Source organism: Sus scrofa, chromosome 1 (assembly GCF_054392235.1).
Source record: "Sus scrofa isolate SSC_HxYL_T2T_F1_AM1 chromosome 1, Sscrofa_HxYL_maternal_Yorkshire_Landrace_v2.0, whole genome shotgun sequence".
Lineage (NCBI taxonomy): Eukaryota > Metazoa > Chordata > Mammalia > Artiodactyla > Suidae > Sus > Sus scrofa.
In genome coordinates this window covers 3356900-3379319 of record NC_139383.1, presented here as the reverse complement: position 1 = coordinate 3379319, position 22420 = coordinate 3356900, and the positions used below count along the sequence as shown (strand labels likewise).

At 42.9% G+C, this 22420-nt stretch overlaps 1 protein-coding gene across 30 annotated transcripts in view; it reads right to left on the bottom strand.

Moving 5' to 3' along the window:
* PDE10A (phosphodiesterase 10A) overlaps nt 1-22420 on the bottom strand; it is a 568650-nt gene that overhangs the window by 41414 nt on the left and 504816 nt on the right. For all 30 annotated transcript variants that reach the window (XR_014843433.1, XR_014843435.1, XM_085021693.1 and 27 more), the window contains 4 exons: nt 19702-19888; nt 5548-5690; nt 3133-3216; nt 1547-1697 (listed from right to left, as the gene is read on the bottom strand). Coding sequence is in view for 28 of the 30 variants with exons in the window: in XM_085021693.1 (XP_084877819.1) it covers nt 1547-1697; nt 3133-3216; nt 5548-5690; nt 19702-19888 (565 nt within the window). In the remaining 2 variants the exon portion in view is untranslated. The remainder of the gene's footprint in view (nt 1-1546; nt 1698-3132; nt 3217-5547; nt 5691-19701; nt 19889-22420) is intronic.

Below are 22420 nucleotides of genomic sequence, written 5' to 3'. Positions count from 1 at the left end.
CTAGGGGTCTAATCAGAGCTGTAGCTGCCGGCCTACACCACAGCCACAGCCACTCAGGATCCGAGCTGCGTCTGCAACCTACGCCACAGCTCACGGCAACACCGGATCCTTAACCCACTGAGCGAGGCCAGGGATCAAACCCGCAACCTCGTGGTTCCTAGTTGGATTCGATAACCACTGCGCCACGACGGGAACTCCTTGGGGATTATTTTTAGCTAAAAAGACCTGAGTTTTTGAGAAACATAATGAGATTCTAGAAATGAACCAGGAACTTAAATGAGTCAATATAAAGAAACAATTTTTCTTATTTACCTTAAAATTTTCCATTTTCGAATATAAATTTTAATGTGATTTGAAAGTATAGTCTCCATAGTTCTCAAACTTACAGGCTATCTATCTTTTAGCAAAGAAGATAATGAAACTGCTTTCTTAAAAGGAACTGAATGGAGAAATACTGAAATTCTCAAAAAAAAAGGGGGGGGTTCAATGGAATGGGAAATTGTTTAGAAAAATTTACATGAAATCAGAATAAATTTCATCTTTTTTTGTGGGTGTGTGTGACAAATAATAAATTATTTATTGGACTAAGCCCCACCTAAAAATTATTAATAAAAAAGGAACATTTTTGACTCCTCCTTTAAAATTTTTTGTTTTCTAAAATGCTGTCTTCAAAGTTTCCCACCCAAATTGTGAATTTGGTCTGACAGGATGGAAAAAGGACAGGGCTGGACCTTCGAGGAGCACTGGGTTCTAGAGTGAATGGGACCTGTGGCGAAACACAGTTTCTTTGTTACAGAGGTGTCCGCTCCCTTTCTCTGCAGGGTCACATGTCCTGAAGCAGGACACCAGTTTTACAAAGGAGGAGAGAAGCGGGGATTGGAGTTGGGGCTTTCGCGGGCACCCCTGGGACCCTGTGGGCAGAGGACACACGTGCCTGTCAGGCCAGCCCACCTGGGACCAACAGGACTGGGGTGAAGGCGCTCCCATCACCCAGCACTGGGGTGGGCTTCAAGAAAGGGGTTGACGGCAGAGTGCAGGAACAGACGAGGCGTCCCCAGATCTTCTCTGGGTGTGTCACCAACTCTAGGCATGCACACTCTGGTAAATGACTGTGACATTCCTGAGCCCTGTCCCCTTATGCTAGAGGAGCTCAAATAGGCATTTATGTTTTCGTTGTATTTAATGCTCTGAGTTCTCAAATGAGTAGGGAATGTCTACCTTACCCAGGGCGTAAGGGCAAAGAGAACAATTCACTTTGTTTACAACCTTTCAGAAGACTTCAGCTTCGACAGGCAAGACAGACTACCAAAATTAGTGTTCCGCCACGGGACATTTTGGTGAAGTTGCCATTTCTGTATCTACATTTCTTAAACAAAATAATAGGCAAAACGCTTGGGTGGAGTCATTTAAAAGGCATGTTTCTATGAATTTCTTGAACCAAGATCTGTCCTGGAGTAACACGTCCCATAACTCCATCAGAGATGTGCTCCAGACAGAGAGTTTCCGTCCACTCCGGTCTGAAATGGGCAAGGGAGGGCACACCCACCTCGAGGTCGGTGAAGAGCCCGTGGTTGTTCTGGAGGATGGCGTACATGCAGTGTGCCACCGTGACCGCGTGCTTCCAGTTGTGGTAAGGAACCCGACGATAGTTCTTCTTCACAGACATGATAAAACGACACAGCTTTTCAAGCTCAAAGCTGTAAGGAAAGAAAACGTCACGACAGAACCGGTGACGCGCCGGGACGGGGCAGGAGACACCTCTGGTTTAGACACACGCCTGCCCCCGGGGAGAAGGTTTCCGTGGCTGAACGCAGGAGCACGGGCCTCGCCCAGCTCTGCCCTGCTATTTCTGCGGCCAGTTAGGCGAGGAAGACAGCCTGACGCACCTGCTCTGATGAAGCAACTGGCCCACCGGGGAGCAAACCCCCGGAAACAGCCTGCTGTTCATTACCCTCCAGGAACGCACACCCTTCCCCGCCGTTCAGGCGCTGCCCCGTCCCCTGGTGTGCGGCAGACACCCCCAGAGCTTCCTCCTGCTCAGGGGCATCTCCCGCTGAGTTTTTCCAAAAAGCACACTCAGATACGATGGGGCGCTCCGATGATTCATTTGGGGCAAAGGACCTTGTCCACATCCTGACAAGTCCACGGAAGATTATGAGCTACATTTTCATTATACTGTGTGCTTACCCATTTGTATATTTATCACGTGGTCAGACTTAGTTAAAGCCCTGCCAACTCTCTCGATGGATTTCAGGCAGCTTGAGACAAAAGCATATCAATGTAAACAGGGCTCCCTGAAATACCAACGAGATAAAGAGTTCATACAGCCTCTAAATACATTTAACCTCTATTTTTCCCAACTGAAAATTTTCTCAAGTCTCTGAAGTATAAGGTGTCATTTTAAGCGTTTTAACTGGTCAAACTCTCATTTTTTGCTGCCTGAGAAATAAATGACATTAGTTATCCTGTGTGCATCCATTTGAAATAATAAGTTATAAATGTCACTCTAGAAGGAACACTTTAGTTCTAAAGAAACAAAGGGCTTCTACAGTCACTTAATGATTAAATTAGGAAAAAAAGAGAAAAGGGAAATTATTCCTTGCATTTTAACTACGTGTTTAAGGTGTATATATTAAGGAAAAAAAAACCACAGCTATAAAGTCATGAAAGATCTCTAGGACAGGCCACAGTGACAGGAGGGAGATTTGCATTAAAAGGGCAAGAAAAACATTCTTACCAACAAAGCACTAGATTCTGAAAAGGAGACTTGCTTCTTTGACATCTGCTGTAACTGATAGAGTCCATAAGGTGAAAGGTGATGCTAAATGGATGCATACATCCCCAAACACTCCTAAATACCGTATGGAAGTGTAACCGCAGTTACAAAGTAACCCCAGTCTCTTTCAGTTACGCGTATATTCTTATGAGCAACGGGTGCTGCTAACCAAGGGGCAGCCTCTGAGCGAATCTTAAAGAGGCTGTGCATTTGTCCAATCATCTTAGCCTTTTAAAATCTAAATATTTAGAAAAATCAACTTATATACGGCATATTTTAAGGTAGTTCTTCACCAAGAAAGTGGCGAGGCATTTAAGTATGGGGAGAAAGAGGTCATATTACTGGGTCACACATACCAGGCTGTCCCACAGGAGCGATGAACCATATAGACAAAAATTCCAGGCCACATGTTTTCAAAAGGACCAATGTCGAAGTGGAACCTGAAATAAGAAGACAGCATAGTTTATTGGAAAATGTAATTAATTAGGACAAACATAGTAACTAGTAAAGAAAGTAATTTAACTTTTCGCCTATCAAGAAACTACAAGAATACTGGAAGTTCGGCGCTCTCAGACACAACTCTGCTGCATTCAAAGATTTCCAAGAGGAAATTCCATACATTCTCTGGGGAACTTAGTCCAAGACGTAAGCCACTGCTTAATCGTCTATTAAATAATCTCTGAAAAAAAAAGGACGTTGTGGTTGTTATCACAGCAATGAAAACGTACCAAGGACCTTCATTATGAATATACTATACAGATACGACACAACCCATAGATAAGGGGGGAAATCTTATCTGACTTTTTTTCAGAGTTGAAAATTATTCTCTCTCCTATGTTAATCCAGAGAAAAATTTAATAAATAGCAACATCCAAAACTAGTACCTATTTCAATATGCTAATTTAGTTACTAACATTTAGCCCAAATAAACATAGTGGTAAAATATTTAAAGAAACCATTTTCCTCCAGTTACAACATTTTTGACACCAAATATGTGAGATTTCCACACCAAGCGATTCTCCTGCAGACCCCAACTGATTTCCTATGATCGATTCAATTCTGACACTAATGCAGACCCCAGAGGTTAAGGGCTCAGCCCCACAAGACTGGCACCACTTTAGATGCCAACCTCAAGTCCAGGCCACCGACCCGTCTAAGCTATGGGCTGTAGATCAGAAGTCCCCGCAACCCGCTCCTTGGGTCAGATCATACAGGAGAACAGCTCCAGAACTCAGAGACACTTGCCTCACTCTTACCGGTTTACCAGGCTTCTTCCCAGGGCTGCAACTCAGGGGCAGCGAGTGGAGGGGATGCTGCGAGGGGCCAGATGGCGGGAAGGGTTGTGGAGCTCCCAGGCTCCTCGGAGGGCCTCCCCCGCCCTTCCTAGCACCTGAACCATTTACCAACCTTGGTTAGGGTCTTTTGGAGGGCCCTCTACGGAGGTATGGTTGATTGAATCGTTGGTGGCTGGTGATCAACTTGATCCCCAGCCTCTAATCAAATCTGGTCTCTCCAGCAACCAGCTCTCATTCTCCCAGAGTCAGGTGCTAGTAAAAACTCTCAGGGGGTTGACAGAAGTTTTATATGAACAACAAAAGCTCCATCTCTCACCCAATTCACTCGGGAAATTATAAAGGTAAAAGGAGCTCTGTGCCAGGAACTAGGTACAAAGACCACAGTCATAGATTTCTTATTACATTACAATACAGTCGATGTATATGCAGATAAGCTGAGACATATTAAAAATCTTCTATTTGAGCAAAAATCCATTTGAATAGGGCAGCATCAACTTAGAGAGATTAGAAGTGCTCTGTGGACAGGAACCAGGCAAAAGACTTCCACAGAGAAGGTGCACAGAAGAGACATTACTTGATTGGCCGCAGCTTAATTAGCTGTTCAGAGTGGCTGTCCTTAGCATTTCCATCTTTTGACCTTGGGGCATGTACGGCTTTCGATCTGGGAATGCTTGCTAGTCCATGTGGGTATTCGGAGTCCCATTAGTCTAAGGGCCTCCTTGTTTAACGGAGTAACAATACTCTACTTCCAATTACAAACAAAGATCGGCTCTGGATCACTTTCAAACATTTTTTTCTGTAGTTCAGTACTATTAGCTTGCACTTCCAAAGAGCAAGTCCAAGCACCGATAACAAATATATTAGCATAGGATTAGAAACAAAGCCTGAAAGTTGAACTATTTATTACTAAATCCTCAAATTCAAGTTGTAAATTTAAAACTACACGGAAATGAGAACTTTCAAATATCTGATACCAAATGCCATTTACATGGTACGAAGTGTGCAAAAGACCAACGAGAAAAGCTAACTTTTTGGTTAAGGCATTTCAAAATGGTGTTCAGATTTTGTTTGGCTTTTGGCTTTTTAGGGCCACAGCTGCAGCATATGGAGGTTCCCAGACCCCACAGCCATAGCAACACAGGACCCGAGCTGCATCTGTGACCTACACCACAGCTCACAGCAACACAGGATGCTTAACCCACTGAGCAAGGCCAGGGATCGAACCTGCGTCCTCCTGGATACTAGTTGGGTTTGTTAACCACTGAGCCACAATGGGAACTCCCAGACTTTTTTTTTTTTTTTTTTTTTAAGATAAAAAGACCTGGCCCTTCCTTCCTTAGAAGGGGAAGAAAACGGCAACACAAGAAACCACACGTTATATGATATTTATGTTTCCAATTCTGTAAGCCATTTCATTTTAAATTCAATCAAAGTTAAAATCTCTTCCTGAAGAAACTGCTAAGACCAAACGCTTACAATTCAATCTCCTTGCAAAGACGGACGGGAAGGTTGAAGCGCATGAGGCCTTGCCACTCTTCCGCGGTGCAAATGCTGTGGTAGGACAGCTTCTCCATGGTGACCCGGTAAATGCACTCCGAGTGGCGGATTCTATGATACATCTGGAAAGCACATCAAGGCGGGAAACACCAATAATGTTTAAGTCATTTTGCCATTAAAGTTCAGAAGTTGGTATAAAAGAATTAGAGCTATTACTATCCATGAACTACTATTATTATGTATTTTCACATGCAGTAAACATATTTGAAACTCTGAAAACACAAATAGCTTTTAAAAATTGTGTCACCGTTTTTAGAAGACATAAATTCTGGCTCAAATGTCTTTTTTTTGTCTTGTGCATATTTTATTAGATTTTTCTACATTCAAATGTCTTTTTATCAGACATTACCTCTGCTTAGTGAGAGTACATGGTATTTATCTGATGGCACCTTATTCTTGGACTCCCAGCCTCCAGAACAGAAATAAATGTCTATGGTTCATGAGCTACCTGGTCCACAATATTTTGCTGTATCAGCCCCGGCAGATTACGATAGAGACTAAATAGGTGAAGAGTTAAGGTATCTTTTCTAGGTCTGCTGTTAAAAATATTTAGCTTAGGAGGTCCTCCTGTGGTTCAGCAGGTTAAGGCTCTGGTGTTGCCCCAGCTGCGGTGCAGGTCAAAACTGCGGTATGGGTTCGGTCCCTGGCTTGAGAACTTCCACAAGTCGCAGGTGCAGCCAAAGAAAATTAGCTTAATTCCTGGTGATCTCAAAATCCTCTAGTCTATGGAGCTTGAAAAATGTTTGATTGTAAAGTTCTTCACTGCTAAAATAAAGTTGGAGATGCATACGTAAGAAATGTATATTCCTTTAACAATTATATGCAACATATTGTGCTAATACGTTGTTTATATTATAAAACAAGTATTTTAAAAATATATACTTTTTACTTTTATCTTTTAAAATTTCTATTTAAAAAATAAAAAATGAAATGAAAACGTAAACTAAAATAGAAATTTCATTTTTTATTTTTAAATAGAAATTTTAAAAGATAAAAATAAAGAGTATATATTTTTAAATACTTGTTTGTATGTACTTAGTGAACAAGACTCCTCCTGTCCTTATTAAACAATTACACATTTTAAAATGAAGCACTGTAACTGTATGTTATCAACTGTCAAGTTTTTTCCTTTATTACTTTGTGAGATCATGACCTTACAGGTTTATTTACTTCGAAATAGCTGTACTATTTGAGAAAAACATGCCAAAAAAGTATGCGGATCTAAAAGGAATATACATAAAATTGACTATTCTTTTTTTTTTTTTTCTCTTTTTGTCTTTTGTTGTTGTTGTTGTTGTTGCTATTTCTTGGGCCGCTCCCGCGGCATATGGAGGTTCCCAGGCTAGGGGTTGAATCGGAGCTGTAGCCATCGGCCTACGCCAGAGCCACAGCAACTCGGGATCCGAGCCGCGTCTGCAACCTACAGCACAGCTCGTGGCAACGCCGGATCGTTAACCCACTGAGCAAGGGCAGGGACCGAACCCGCAACCTCATGGTTCCCAGTCGGATTCGTTAACCACTGCGCCACGACGGGAACTCCAAAATTGACTATTCTTAAACATCCCACTTACAGTTGTATTTCCTAATCACTAATATTTCTGATTGAAATTCAGATAATTTTCCATCTTCCCTGATGTCAATCAGCTAACCTTGCAAACCAAGCAGGTGCATCTTCACATCCTACCAAACAGGTTCTAAACCAATGACTCAATGAAATTCTGCAAGGGGAACATTTTAATAAGTTGAAAGCTGTTTCACAAAGCACCATTTTAAAAAAGCATTCCACTTTAAACGAACATAAAGAGGGAAAGGAAATAAAGAACAGGTGGAACAAACAAAGCAAGTAGCAGGGTGGTGAATTTACACCTAAACATGAAATGCGCCTGGTCTGAATACCCCGTTAAAAGGAAGAGATTTTCTGACTGAATAGAAAAGCAAAACCCACCTCATGCTGGGTAAGAATCCCACCTTAAAAATAAGACTCAGGAAGGGTAAAAGCAAAAGGCTGGAAAAGATATTTAACACTTAACACCAGTCCAGAGAAAATGAGAATGGCTGGATGAATATCAAACAAAGTGGATTTCAGAGCAAAGACTATACCAGGAATAAAGAAACCCACTTCAAATGATACGGGGTCAGTTCAGCAGAACTTCATTCTTCTAAGTGTACCTGGTCGGCTGGTTTTCAACAGAGGCACAGACGCAAGATGGTGGCAAAGGAAGCATCCACGCAACAAAGGTGCTGGGACAGGTGGACACCAGATGCAAATACACAAGGAATGTTGACACTCACTTTGCACCATATGTAAACATTTACTCAAAAGCCATCACCTAAATGAAACCTGAAACTAGAAAACTTCCAGGAGACAACAGAGGAGGAAATCTTTGTGGTGTTAGGTTAGGAAAATATTTCTTAGGTACAATGCTAAGTAACAACACCATCATAAATAGAAAAATTCATAAATTAGACTTCTTCAAAATTATGAACTGCTCTTAGATAGAGACTGTTAAGAGAATGACAAGACAAGCCAAACACTGGGAGAAAATATGTGCCAATAAGCAATCTGGTAAATGACTTGTATCTAGAATATATAAAGGCCTATCAAAACTCAGTAATAAAAAAAAAATCACAAACAAATGATTTGAGAAGATACTTCACCAAAGAAGACAGAGATGGCAAATGCGGGGGAACTGGAACACACACGAGCACTTTGGAAGAAGTTTGGCAGTTTCGTAAATATGGTCCCACCATGACCCAGCCATTCCACATCCAGGTGTTTACTCAAAGAAGAGGAAAGCACATGCTCATGCAGAGACTGGGCACAGATGTTCACTGCAGCTGTACTTGCAACGGCCAAAACCTAGCGATAACTCAAACGTCCATCAGCAGGTGGCAAAATAAACAGTTCATAGTATATCCCCACAATGGAATAGTCGGTAGTAAAGAAGAATGCTCTATGTACACATGCAGTGTCAGGGATGAGTCTCAAAATAGTTATGCTAATTGAAAAAAGCCAGACAAAAAGGAACAGAGATTTTATGACTTCAGTTCTATAAAATGATTCTAGAAAATGCAAAGTAATTTTTAGAAAGTAGATCAGTGACTACCTGAAAGGGGAGAGGAGATGGGGGGTTACACGGGAGGGATCACAAAGGCTCACAGGGAAACTTGTGGGTGTGACGGATACATCTGCCATCTCGACGTGGTGATGGTTTCAAGTGGGTATGGACACTTGTCAAATTGTACAGTCTAAACGGGTGCAGCTTATTGTATATTTATGAACCTCAGTAAAGCTTTTAAAAATAAGTTTGCTCCAGTCTTTGTAAAGGTATGTGGTAATTTTGTCTGTGACATAAATTTCCGCAAAATAGTCACATGACGATGCAAAGTGCTCTCTTCACAGCATGAGTTCATTTGGAAAACAATTACCCTCTATTCACTGTTAATGTTACTTGCAATTTGAAAGTTCAAATTAGATGTTATTTCTCTGAATATATCTTCTAAGTAACATCATCGGAAAAGACCAGCAAATTTGGAGTTTTTATCTTTTTTGTGAAAGAAATATGGACACATAACCAATGAATTCAACAACTACTCCAAGAACTTTGTCACAAGCAGCGCAACGGGAATGACTGTACAGCGTAAAGCTGTCTCCAGAACCGTCGAGGGTTTGGGGCCGCTTTAAGTAACCCCTCTCTGACCACAGCTGAGGAGGGGTCTGGACTGGGCTTCTGGTGCAGGCTGGACAGGCTGCCGTATTTCACAGGACACTGCATCCGGGCCGAGACACAACCACCTGTCGCTTGAACTTGATGAAAGCTCCGTCCACGGATGAACAGTCAAGAAAATGGGGTTTCTTTAATGTCATTTACTAAAAACAGATCTCCAGGGACGTCCTTGCACTTTCCTCCTGTCCCTCAATGGACTGTCACTTGCCTTCCACTCAAGATGATACTGTTAGGTTCTGGTAGGAGGGCGAACAAGCAGCAGGATTACTGAGGATTTACTGCAGGTGGGCAACACCTGCCGCTCAGTCATTCCACGAGGGAGGAGCTGGTAAAAGCGACGACGTGAGGCACCAGTGCAGTGGTTGCTATCACAGCCGTTCACACGGTTGAGCGCCCGCTCTGTGACAGACGGCACCCTAAGTGCTTAGCATACATTACTTCGTGTGCTTCTCAGAAAAATATTTAAGTAATTTTTGTCATTTTATAAGCCTGTGGCCTCCAATTAGAAGTTCCCATCATGGCTCAGTGGGTTGTGATGGACTAGTACCCCTGAGGATGTGGGTTCCATCCCTGGCCTCGCTCAGTGGGTTAAGGCTCTGGCATTGCTATGAGCTGTGGTGTAGATGCAGATGCAGCTCAGATCCCACATGGCTGTGGCTGTGGTGTAGGCCGGCAGCTGCAGCTCTGATTTGACCCCTAGCTTGGGAAGCTCCATATGCCACAGGTGCCGCCCAACCCCCCACAAAAAAAGAATACATTACATTTTTAATTATTACTTTTGTTCATAAACGTATCTATAACTTTAACAAATTTATGCTTGAAAATACATACATTATTAAATTTATTTACTTATTTTTATTTTATTTTATAATCAGCATAGGTAAGTAACATGAATTTTAACTTTATGGCCAAAAGTAATTAGTCCTGGCAAATTTTATAGCTACTTTAGTCTCTTTTCTAAATGACTTTTTTTTTTTTTTTTTTTTGGTCTTTTTGTCTTTTTAGGGCCGCACCCGCAGCATGTGGAGATTCCCAGGCTAAGGATCTAATCAGAGATGTAGGCACTGACTATGCCACAGCCACAGCAATGCCAAATCTGAGCTGCATCTGTGACCTACACCACAGCTCACGGCAGCACCAGATCCTTAACGCACTGAGCAAGGCCAGGGATCAAACCCACAACCTCAAGGTTCCTAGTCGGATTCGTTTCTGCTGCGCCACGGGAACTCCTAAATGACTTTCATTAGAATAGTAGAAAATAACATACTGTGATATTCTTAGTAAATTATTTTACCTTATTCATTCTACTGCCAATTATTAATGAAGATAGAGGACTATGTTAACTTTTAAAGCTGATTTTGCAAAAATTATTTGTCCATGACAACTAAGGAGTTAATCTTGGACTCACGGTCCAGCCAGAAGAGACTGCTAGGGAGGCAGCTGCCATTTATTTTGACGGCATGTCCGTCTTAGGCACTAGGATACCGAAAAAAGACAAAGACAGATGAAAGATGAACTGGAAACTCACCGTTTGGTAAAAATACAGCCATTTATAACTTGCAATGGCATCCCTACTTATCGGCAAACAAGAATAGTCACTGACGCTTGAGAACGTTTCTCTTGCGGCCTATCTCCACGACCCCCATCACTCGGCTCAGAAATGGTGGCCCTGATACTGATCATGCTCACGCTTGGCCTGAGTCCCTTAAAAGTAAGACAACTAAGGACCAGACTCTGGATCCTCTGTCTAGCTGCCTCTCCTCTCCAGCACCGCTAACCTGCACCGTGAGGTGAGTTACCTAGTTCCCTGTGCCCAGGCCTCCCAGCACGGACGGTGGGTACGCAGCCCCTGACCAAGAAGGACACAGAGCTCAGTGGACAACACACATAGGGGGCTGGGAGGAGCTCCGGCGAGTGGCTGTCAGGCCCTCAGTGCGGCTGGCAGTGACCTTCCACTCATCTTCCAGGGACGCCAGCACTGGTGCCGCTCGGTCTGGCCGCTTCAGGTCCTGGTTTGGTGACGGGTTCTTGAGGGCAGTGCTGTGCTCTCCTGCCCTCCAGGTGTGATTATGCACATGTGCACACACCTGCCTGTACTCAGTGTGCTACACAGAGCCTGAGGGTGTGGGAGGGGTCTGTACTCCACAGAAACTGAGCAACACTACAAATAAGTGTTTGTTTGGCGAGCTGGCTTTACCAGAAATCCAACAGGTACAGGTAATCCGCGAGATGCATGTACTGAACTTCTGGGAAAGCTTAAGATGTAATGACAGACATTCAGCTATTACAAACTGTGGGCTCTTCTCCCCTGTCTACTCATTCACATTTTTTTTTTTTTATTATTTTCCCACTGTACAGCAAGGGGGTCAGGTCATCCTTAGATGTATACATTGCAGTTACAGTTTTTTCCCCCACCCTTTCTTCTGTTGCGACATGAGTATCTAGACATAGTTCTCAATGCTATTCAGCAGGATCTCCTTATAAATCTATTCTAGGTTGTGTCTGATAAGCCCAAGCTCCCGATCCCTCCCACTCCCTCCCCCTCCCATCAGGCAACCACAAGTCACTTCTCCAAGTCCATGATTTTCTTTTCTGAGGAGATGTTCATTTGTGCTGGATATTAGATTCCAGTTATAAGTGATATCATATGGTATTTGTCTTTGTCTTTCTGGCTCATTTCACTCAGTATGAGATTCTCTAGTTCCATCCATGTTGCTGCAAATGGCATTATGTCATCCTTTTTTATGGCTGAGTAGTATTCCATTGTGTATTCATTCACATTTTTTAATCAACAAAACATTTGCTAAAGTACCAACTTTCAATATGATTGTCAGTAGTATTAGATGATGTCATTAAGAAAAGCACTTTGGTCCTCTTGATAAACCCTGAGGTGCAGACACACTCTCCACAACCAGGAACAAGACGCCTGATGCCATTCCTCTAGCAGCATAAAATAGTGCCGCTGTGGGGACTAGAGGAACATAAGACCCAGCAGAGGCTGTGCTTCCTGGTTCTGGGACTTGAAAGCCTGGGTGGGATGAGAGACCTGCTGTGGCTGCAGAGAGGGGCCCCTGCACCTATAAGGGGAGAGGCTTCTGTGCTGAGGACCCTATAAGGGAGGGAGGAGCCTATCTCTGGGGGGTGTGGGTGGGATATAAGCCGTCTACATCCATCCAGGAGTGAAAATTGAAACTGTACCATATGCAGTTGCAGTTTCCAATCCTATACTGCTGACATCCTGCCAGAATTTCAACTTAAGAATAAGCTAACAAAAAAACTGGCCGGAACAATGACCGCTTGGGTTAAATTGGAAAGTTACACCATCCTAGGCACGTAGGCTCCTACAGGGGAAGTAAATCCAGGTGAATTTGAATAAATAAGCAAAAATCAAGTAAATAAATATATTAATGGATGAATGAATAAATCCAAGAAAAAGGAGATCAAAGCTAAATCAACACATTTACCTAAGAACTGAGTTGATACAAAATAATTGGGCGATTAATAATATGCTATTGATGTCCACTGACAGGTGAATGGATGAAGAAGATGTGGACATATATACAATGGCGTGCCATCAGTCATGAAAAGGGACAAATTAATGCCATTTGCAGCAACATGGACGCCACTAAAGATTCTCATACTAAGTGAAGTAAATCAGAAAGAGAAAGACAAATACCAAAGATATCAAAGACATATGCTATCACTTACATGTGGAATCTAAAATACGGCTCAGATGGACCTATCCACAAAACAGAAACAGAATCAAGGACATAGAGAACAGACTCGTGGTTGCCAAGGGGGGAGAGGGAGGCAGCGGGATGGATGCGGAGAGGCGTTCAGGGTTGGTAGATATTTTGTTTGTTTGTTTGTTTTTTAGGGCCGCACCTGCAGCATATGGAAGTTACCAGGCTAGGGGTCAAATCAGAGCTACAGCTGCCAGCCTACACCACAGCTCACAGCAAGGCCAGATCCTTAACCCACTGAGAAAGGCCAGGGATCAAATCCGCATCCGCATGGATCCTCGTTGCGTTTGTTAACTGCTGAGCCACGAAGGGAACTCCTGGTAGATTATTTTTAATTAAAAAATGTATGTATGTGTGTATATATACATACATATACTGTTGCAAAATTATGGCCTTTGACACATGACTTCTTTGCCTGCAAAGCTATTCTAATTTGTGGAAACCACAGGACCAAAATGCAAAGGAATGGTTTTTTTCCTTGACCAGATCCTAGGCAGAAGTGCTGATGATGCTGAATTTCTTGAAAAGAAGCAAAGGGTGGCTCATTGAGGGCTCCCAGACACAGGCATTCAGACCGTGGCTCTGCCACATGCTTGCCGGGTTAACCTTTCACAAATTACTTAAACTGCACGTGCCCATGTTTTCCTATTTCAAGCGGTGCTTTTAATAACCTCACTCAGGATTGTTGCGGAACTAATGAAATGAGTTTTTGTATGTGAAGTGTCCGGAACGGTACCTGTAACAGAGTAGGTGTTACATCAAACAAGAGTGCTTCTTATATTATAACCATCTTATATTCACCATCCAGTACAGGTGGTACTTAATAGCTGGCTGTTGAATTCAAGAATGAATAAAGGTTGAGCCATTTATTAAATTTGTCCCTAGCCAAATGGCTTCATTTTAGGAACGATTTTTTTCCCATCCTCTTTTAATGCTAAATTTCTTTCTACTCAAAATGTACAAAGCTAATCTGCTTTAAAGGACTCCTTTTTTCTTTCTTTTCTTTTTCTTTTTTTTTTTTTTTTACAGTGATAGCTGAATTTATTTATTTTTATTTTTATTTTTTTTAATATTTTTTTTTATTTTCCCACTGTACAGCAAGGGGGTCAGGTTATCCTTACATGTATACATTGCAATTACATTTTTCCCCCCACCCTTTCTTCTGTTGCAACATGAGTATCTAGACATAGTTCTCAATGCTACTCAGCAGGATCTCCTTGTAAATCTATTCTAAGTTGTGTCTGATAAGCCCAAGCTCCCGATCCCTCCCACTCCCTCCCCCTCCCATCAGGCAGCCACAAGTCTCTTCTCCAAGGACTCCTTTTTTCTAGGCAAAGATATAACAGGTATTAGTATCTTGTTAGCTTATTATATCATATCAAATTGATTCTTTAAAATCACAATATGCATGAGTAAATCAACTGACTTTTCGTTTTAAAAGGCTCTGGGTGGGGGGCTGGACAGGGGTCTGGGACTGGCATACGGACACGGAGGTCTATGGAATGAATGGCCATCACGGACCCGCAGTACAGCACAGGGAACGCCACCCAGTATTCTGTAACGATCTGTGTGGGAAAAGAATCTGAGGGAGATGGACGTGTGGACATGTACACCTGAACCGCTTTGCTGTACAGCAGCAATGACCGCAGCCTTGTAAATCAACTACACTTCAAGAAAACTTTAAAAAAATGAATTAAAAAAACCTCTCGGTCTTGTACAGCGGTTTACTGTTCCAGTGACATACTATCAACTATCGGTTAAAAATAAAAAAGAGATATTGTCGGAGACGTGTCCCTTTAATCCAACAAAGGGAGAACTTAACTACAGATGAACCAAAGAAGACGAAAGACGCACTGCGGGTTTATGTGCCTCCTGGACAGGCCTTTCAACCTAACAGGACCGCTGAGCTGAACCATAAACTAGGCTGTTACATTATCGCATTCAGTTTCAGAATTTCCCAGGACCAATTCATTTGACCCGACTCAGCAGCCAGCGAGGACGAGGCTTGCAATCTGCACAAGGTTTCTTCATAACTGTGATCTGATCAGTATTCATGGAGAAGCTCCAGAAACAAGGGGAACACGGAGGGAGCGGCGGGGAGCCACCAATTTGATGAACCGCTGGGACAAAGCCTACTGCGAGGGTTTTTCCTCATCTTCTTCACAGGCTGCTTGGGGGAAAAATGCTCAGAACTGCAAAGCGGACTTGCTCCACGAAGCACCAAGTGAGTGCCGGCGTGAGGACCGGAGTTCAGGCCTGGGTCCCCAGAGGCCTCGGGTCAGCTTTGGAAGGTGCTGAGAAGCGCCCTGGAAAGAAGCCAACCGCAGGCTTCGTGAAACTGACATGACCCAGGAGCCGTTTTCTTCTTCTTTTGTCTTCAGAAGGATGTTCACTTCAACAAAGCAAGTGTTGCTTTGAAAAGACCTGTAAATTGGTCTTTTTTCTGAATTGGAACAGTCACGAACTAACCCAGTACCAAGCCCCCTCAGCCTGGGGGCCAGGGAAGAAGTGGAGAGAAGCTCAGAGCCGGAGGAGGCAGCCCCAAAGCTGGTACTCTCCTTGAGTTGTAGAAACTGTTCAAAACCATGTAATTTTTCATAAGCTTTCACGAGGAGAAGCAATACTGCAGTTCAAAAATGGTAACAACTCCACAGAGAGCTGAAGCGGAATTATTTGGATTTCAACAGGTACCTTCAAGGCAACCAGCTCTGGGTCTGCTCAACCCTGGAGAGTTTTATGCCCAGAGCTGGCCACCAGGTGACCTGCCACCCCTGTGGCACATGCGCCACCATCACTGCCGGACAGTGGAAATCATTTTGGAGGGTTTCACAGCATCATACAAATTACAAGGCCGTTCCACTATGTAATTACTCCACCACCGTTACCCTAAATAATGTAAACAGGACGCCTGTTAACTTCCTCACGGCTTTTCAGGAGTGTTCTTTTTCTTGTTTTAGCTTGGTATGATCATTTAGTTTTGGCAAAGCTCAGGCTTCCTGATGCAACGATCGGTGGGTTAGAAGGCTCTGAATCCCCCAGACCAGCTTCTCTAACAACACGGCTGAATCAGCTCCCCGGTGTTTAGACCGATAGGCACGCATTCTTGGATGTAGCCAGTCATCCTTCAAGTGGTACATGGAAATTTGGGTAGATTTTAAGAAGATCCATTTCCACCTCCTCAACTTTCGCACATTCTCTTACCTACAAGCAAAGTTTCCCGTTGCCTGTTTCAAATAACCCCTTTCTCAAATTGCTCTAAGACAAAAACGTCTGAAAACAAAGAGGCAAGTTACACTGCTGATGTTAGTGAGGTCTAACAGTGATTTCTAACGCTTTCATAAGATACCAAGGGTGGACTTAAATACATTTTCAGCTGACAGACATTAAAAACAATTTTTGATGATAGAATTATCACTATTTTTTTGGCATCTGAGCTCAGGCGGGGTTCAGATTAAGAGTAATTGCTATAATAAAACTCTTCCTGCTCCCACCTGCTCCTTAAGGAAAGCAATTCTCATGGCTTCCATGGGAATAAAAGCGACAAGGAGGAATGAAACCGATGCGGAAGAGCGGGAGCCACGTTTCTCAGTGTCAAAGAACAAAGTTCCAAGAGGGAGAGGAAGTGGCTGGAAGGAGCCTGTGGTGCTAGAAGGAGTTATGGACAGAGAGAGAGAGAGAGAGACGGAGAGGGAGGGAGAGAGAAGGAGCGGGGAGGGAGAGTGCCAACCGATGTCAGGGCTAAGGTGGAAACTCTCTTCTCAAACAGAGAAAAGGGAGGGGAGAACGTCTGAGCCCGCAGAGGCCTCCTTAGCAGAGGGACAGAGCACCACCCCCAGGGATGGGGTGCGTCCTGCCCACAGTGGATGCCACGAGAGCACAGCGTTCTGTGATATTCCTGTCAAGATAATGACTTTAATACAATCCTGAGGAAGCACCAGATAAAACCAAAATAACAACACTCTACAGAGCAGCCAGCCTGTGCACTTCACAAATGCCCAGGTCATGAAACGCAGAGTAAGGATGATTCCCGATGAAAGAAGCCTGAAGAGGTCCGTAGATTCGAGAGCAGTACAGTACCTGCCAGGGGCAGACCTGTGTCCCCGAATTCATGTTACCTTAGAATGCGACCGCGCAGAGATGGGACTGTAAGGAGGTCACTCGGGTGGCCTAATCCAACATGCCAGGCGTCCTTATGAGGAGAGGGGATCACGGCACAGACATAAAGGCGACATGGAGACCCGGGGAGAGGCAGGCGTCTGAGAGTCAAGGGCAGAGGCCTCTGGAGAAGCCAAACGACCTTGAGCTTTACCTTCCAGGAGGCAGAACTGGGGCGGAGCGATCTTCTGTTGTTTAAGACACCCGTGGTATTTGTCATGGCAGCCCTAACTAATACAGCACCCATGTGAATTTCCCTCTTTTTAATTATGTAGTAGAAAAAGCTGTCCTTGTTTTTAAAGAATACAAACTGAGGTATTTCGGGGTTATGAGACATATGGTCTGAAACATCTCAAATACATCAGCGAAAAATGATGTCTATGAATGAGAGAGAAAAGGAGAAAGGAAGTAAGAATATCAAAGCAAAAATGGTGATATATTAATATTTGGGGAGCATGGATAAAGGCATAAGGGAATCCTTCACATTATTTTTGCAACTTTGCAAAAAAAACACAAAGTGTAAAAAAGTGTAAAAATCTTATGCCAACCCTGGTTTTATTCTAATGATAGGAAAAATTTATAAATGGACATATTAACTATTTTTCATTTTTATCTTAAACCATAGCCAGCTCATTCAGAAATAATGTTTCCAATAACATGTGCTTTCCATTTTTGCTAATTATTTCTCAAAATTTAATAACATTATTGCTTTGGTCATATATATACTAATAATGACATATGCTACTATAGGTCAAAATTAATTTTTAATATTTACAATACATGCTTCTTTTAAAATCTTATCTTAATTAACAAAACACTTTTTTTTTTTTTTGGCTGTGGGGTGCAGCTGCTTGATGTGGGATCTCAGTTCCTGGACCTGGGATTGAACCCGGGCTGCAGCTGTGAAAGCGCCAAGTCTTAACCATTCAATAGACCGCCAGGGAACTCCCACAAAACACTTCAAAGCATTAAATATATTATATTATAATAAACTTTTGTGGGGTAATAGAAATACATGTTCAAAGAGAGAAAAGAATAATGCTAAATTGGCACTGTATTTATTTTTTATTTTTTTATTTTTTTTTTGCATTTTAGGGCCGCACGTGCGGCATATGGAGGTTCCCAGGCTGGAGGTTGAATCGGAGCTGTCGCTGCCAGCCTACACCACAGCCACAGCCATGCCAGATCTGAGCCGCATCTGTGACCTACACCACAGTTCATGGCAATGCTGAATCCTTAACCCACTGAGCGAGGTCAGGGATCGAACCTGTGTCCTCACAGACACTAGTCAGGTTCATTACCACTGAGCCACAACTGGCACTTCCCGTCGCTTTATTTTTTAAATGGACTATAATAGATGTCAAATTGTTCTAATACCTAGATCCCAATTGAATATATTTTAAAATTGTGAAAATCGATATTTAGAATATACTGGAAATTATAGTCTCTGAAACTTTTAAACCACACAAAACCATATACTGTCGATGCTTGTGTTTTTGAGGTGCCACCGTGGTACCGAGAACGTCTGCAGGAAAAGGGATCCGACGGCCATGCTAGCTTGTTTCCCACGGCTGGGCAACAGCAAGCGTCCCTGCGAGGGCGGGGCGAGCAGGGGACAGCGCCCCTCCCCAGGAGCACCAGCGGAACTGAGAATGGTTATCCCTCGCCCCCAGAGGGTTATCTTCTGCTGGTGTTGTTCCCAGTCCTCTGTCAGCTGTTTCCATTAGTTATACGGTTGCTCCTGCGGAACTCGGCTCTGTTCCCAAAAAAGGCAATTCCTCTAACTCACTCAACTGATGATTCCCACTCATGTTGATCTGGCTTTAGAAAAGGTTAATCAAGTTTTCCCTAACTTCAAAACTCCAGGCATGTCACTACAGGAGGACTAGAGTTCATAGAAGACGAAATATTTAACTCATTTAAAATATAAACGTCAAGAAAGACGACACATTCAACTATTTTAAATGAGACTTCACGAAACATATGGAGCTTCATGTGCTACTCGGTCAGGAGGGCCGGGCCGCTGCGAGGTCTGGACAGAGGTGCTGAGCGGCCGCCTGGCTTTGCCTCCCAAAGGAAACCTTCCTGGGTGGTGCTAAGAGTCATCACTCCCCTTCGTGCAAACGACAACACTCTGGGTCTGGATCACCCCCCCGGGGCACATCCGTGGATATCAGGAAACGAAAGCCTTCCACGTGGGCACGTTACCTCACATTAACTTCAGTTTTCTTTTTACAAATTCACACCCTGAAGCAAAGGCAAAATATTAGAGATTTTTTTCTTCCAAGGCATTTTCAGCTATTTCCTGAAATACGCACAATCAGGACAGGAGTCACTGTGTTTGGTTTCTAAAGGAAGCGGAAAACTTCAACTACTTTATTTAGGAGGTCATGAAATTTAGTGCTGAGTCGTAAAAAAAAAAAGGGTATTTAACAAGGACTACTTACATTGGCACAGTGTAAGGCCAGAGCGCAGAAGACGGCAAACATTTTGAAGTTGTTCTCATCCGTCTTGGAGAAGGCGCTGCCGCTGATCTTGTTCACCATCTGCACCACGCCGATCACGCTGCCTCGGCTCACGATGGGCATACACAGGATGTTGCGTGTGGTGTAGCCCGTGTACAGGTCGACCTCCCTGCGGGGGCAGCAGGGCAACGACGGGACAGGGAAACAGGCAGGAGACAGTCAGCCACACATTCTGCCAAAAACCTCAACTCAGCTTTGCAACTTACAGGCTTCTGGTACAATTAACTGTGATGGAACCATCAGCTTCTAAATTCAAAGACTGTGGCATCTGCAAATGTTTTACTACAACCTTTTAGAAAATATTCTAACCGATTTGTTCTGCTTTCCAGGGAATTTTTCAGAACAGTCTCTAGGAGGCTTTCAGCCTATCATTTGGTTTTAAGCATCCAACATTACAAAGTAAACACCTGTGGATTTAGAGGAAAAATAAAATAAATTTGGTAAAATAACATGCTCCTTTGAACTTGGTCATGTTTTTGAGAGATTTTAACTTGCTGAACAAACTTAAATGGCAGTTGCCACCTTAACAATTCAGAGCAGGGGTCAGCAAACCACAAACTGTGGGCAAGCCAGCCCTCTCCTGCCTCGTAAACGGTATTAATGGAACAAGACCGCCCCATTCCTCTCCGAGGGTGGCCACCACCCTACGGGAATGCTGAGGACTTGTGACAAAAATGTTACAGCCGTCTAAGCCAAAAATACTCTCTATCTGATCCTTAGAAGAGGAGGTTTGCTGACTCCTAATTTAGAGAAAATCTTTTTCAAAAACAGGATTCGGTTGTACAGAAGCAAGCGTACAACTATAGGCAGTTGGTTAAAGGGGAGCCTTCTGTGCCTGGCTCCCTTCACTCTGGGTGATGTTTTAGAGATTCACCCACGTTGTCGATGCTTCAGCCCCTGCCCCGCCTTTTTTTTTTTTTTTGGTTCTTTAGGGCCGCACCTGTAGCATATGGAAGTTCTCAGGCTAGGGGTCAAATAAAAGCTGTATCTGCCAACCTGCACCACAGCCATAGCAATGTGGGATCTGAGCCACCTCTACCGCCCTACACCACACCTCACGGCAATGCCGGATCCTTAACCCACTGAACGGGGTCGGGGATTGAACCCACATCACCATGGATACTAGTCGGGGTCATAACCCACTGAGCCACAATGGGAACTCCCAGCCCTTCTGATTGCTGAGTAACATTCTGTGATATAGAAATGTTATTTATTTTATCTATTCACCAGTTAATGGACATTATTATTTATTACCTGCTGGGTTTTGGCAAATGTGAATAATGCCACTCTCAAGATTTGTGAACAAGTCTTTGTGTGAACAGGTATTCTTTTCCTTGGAGACACGTGGGAGTGAAGCTGATTGAGTGCTCTGTGTGCTGAACTTTACAAGAAACCGCGAATCTGCTTTCCATACACTTGAACCCACATACATCCCTACCAGCAAGGGATGAGGGTTCACGCTTCTCCACATGCTTGCCAACCCTTGCTATCTCCAGTTTTTAAGAATTTCAGTCATTCACGTTGGTCTTTAGCAGGATCTCATAGTCAAATCCCTTACAGCAAACATTTTTTCATATGTTTAATGTCATTCATCAATCTTCTTTTGTGAAGTGTCTGTTAAAATCTTGTATCCTATTTATTAAACTGGGTTATCATTATTTTGCTGGGAGTGTTTTTTATATATGCTGGATATAAATGTTGTGCCAGATATATATTTTGCAAATATTTTCTCCCAATCTGCTGCTTGCTTTTTCATGTTCTTAATGGCTGACCCATATATTTTTACATAAATGCTTTGCATAAGGATCTATAAATATTTTCAATAATAAAATAATAAGTGTTTTTTTAAGAAAGAAATTGAGATTTTCAGCATGTTCCTAATTTACTGATAAAATGTTAGCAGGGATACAACTGTGTTTATATACCAGTGATGCATATTTGACATTAACCAATCAGACACCTGAGAAAACTATTTACCGATCTCTTAGCAGAAACCCACTGCTGGAGGGCAGAGAACACTGCTGTCAAAATATCTGAACCATCATCCCCAACAGTCAGAGCAACAACCTTGAGACTGTCAATTTCAAGAGATTTAATAAGATCAAATTATATAAATTGGTTCACAGGTCTTCAAAGAAACTCAAAATGAAAAAATCTTTATAAGCAAAACCAATATCCAACTTTAATAATCTCCTATAAAGGCCATGACTTATTGAGTTCCTACTTTGCATCAGGTAAAGTTGCCAGACCTGTTATGAATACTTTCTCCAATCTTAAAAAAAAACCTACAAAATAAGTATTATCATACCCATTTTAAAGCTGAGAAAACAGCTGAGGCTCAAAGAGATGAATTTACATACTCTAGGTCATTCTAGAGCCAATAGAGGACAGAACCAGGGTTCAAAATAGCTATTTCATTACTGTATGTCGCACCTTTGAAGGTATGGCTTTTCTAGAGAATATGCTCAGGACAAAATGATGACCTATAACAAACAAAGAACTTAGTAAATGTAAACTCTGGCTTTTTCGTTCTTTTTTATAACATTAATTTTTTTTTTTGCCACACCCACGGCATGTGGAAGTTCCTGGGCCAGGGTTTGAACCCAACACTGTGCCACAGCTGGGGCAACGCTGGACCCTT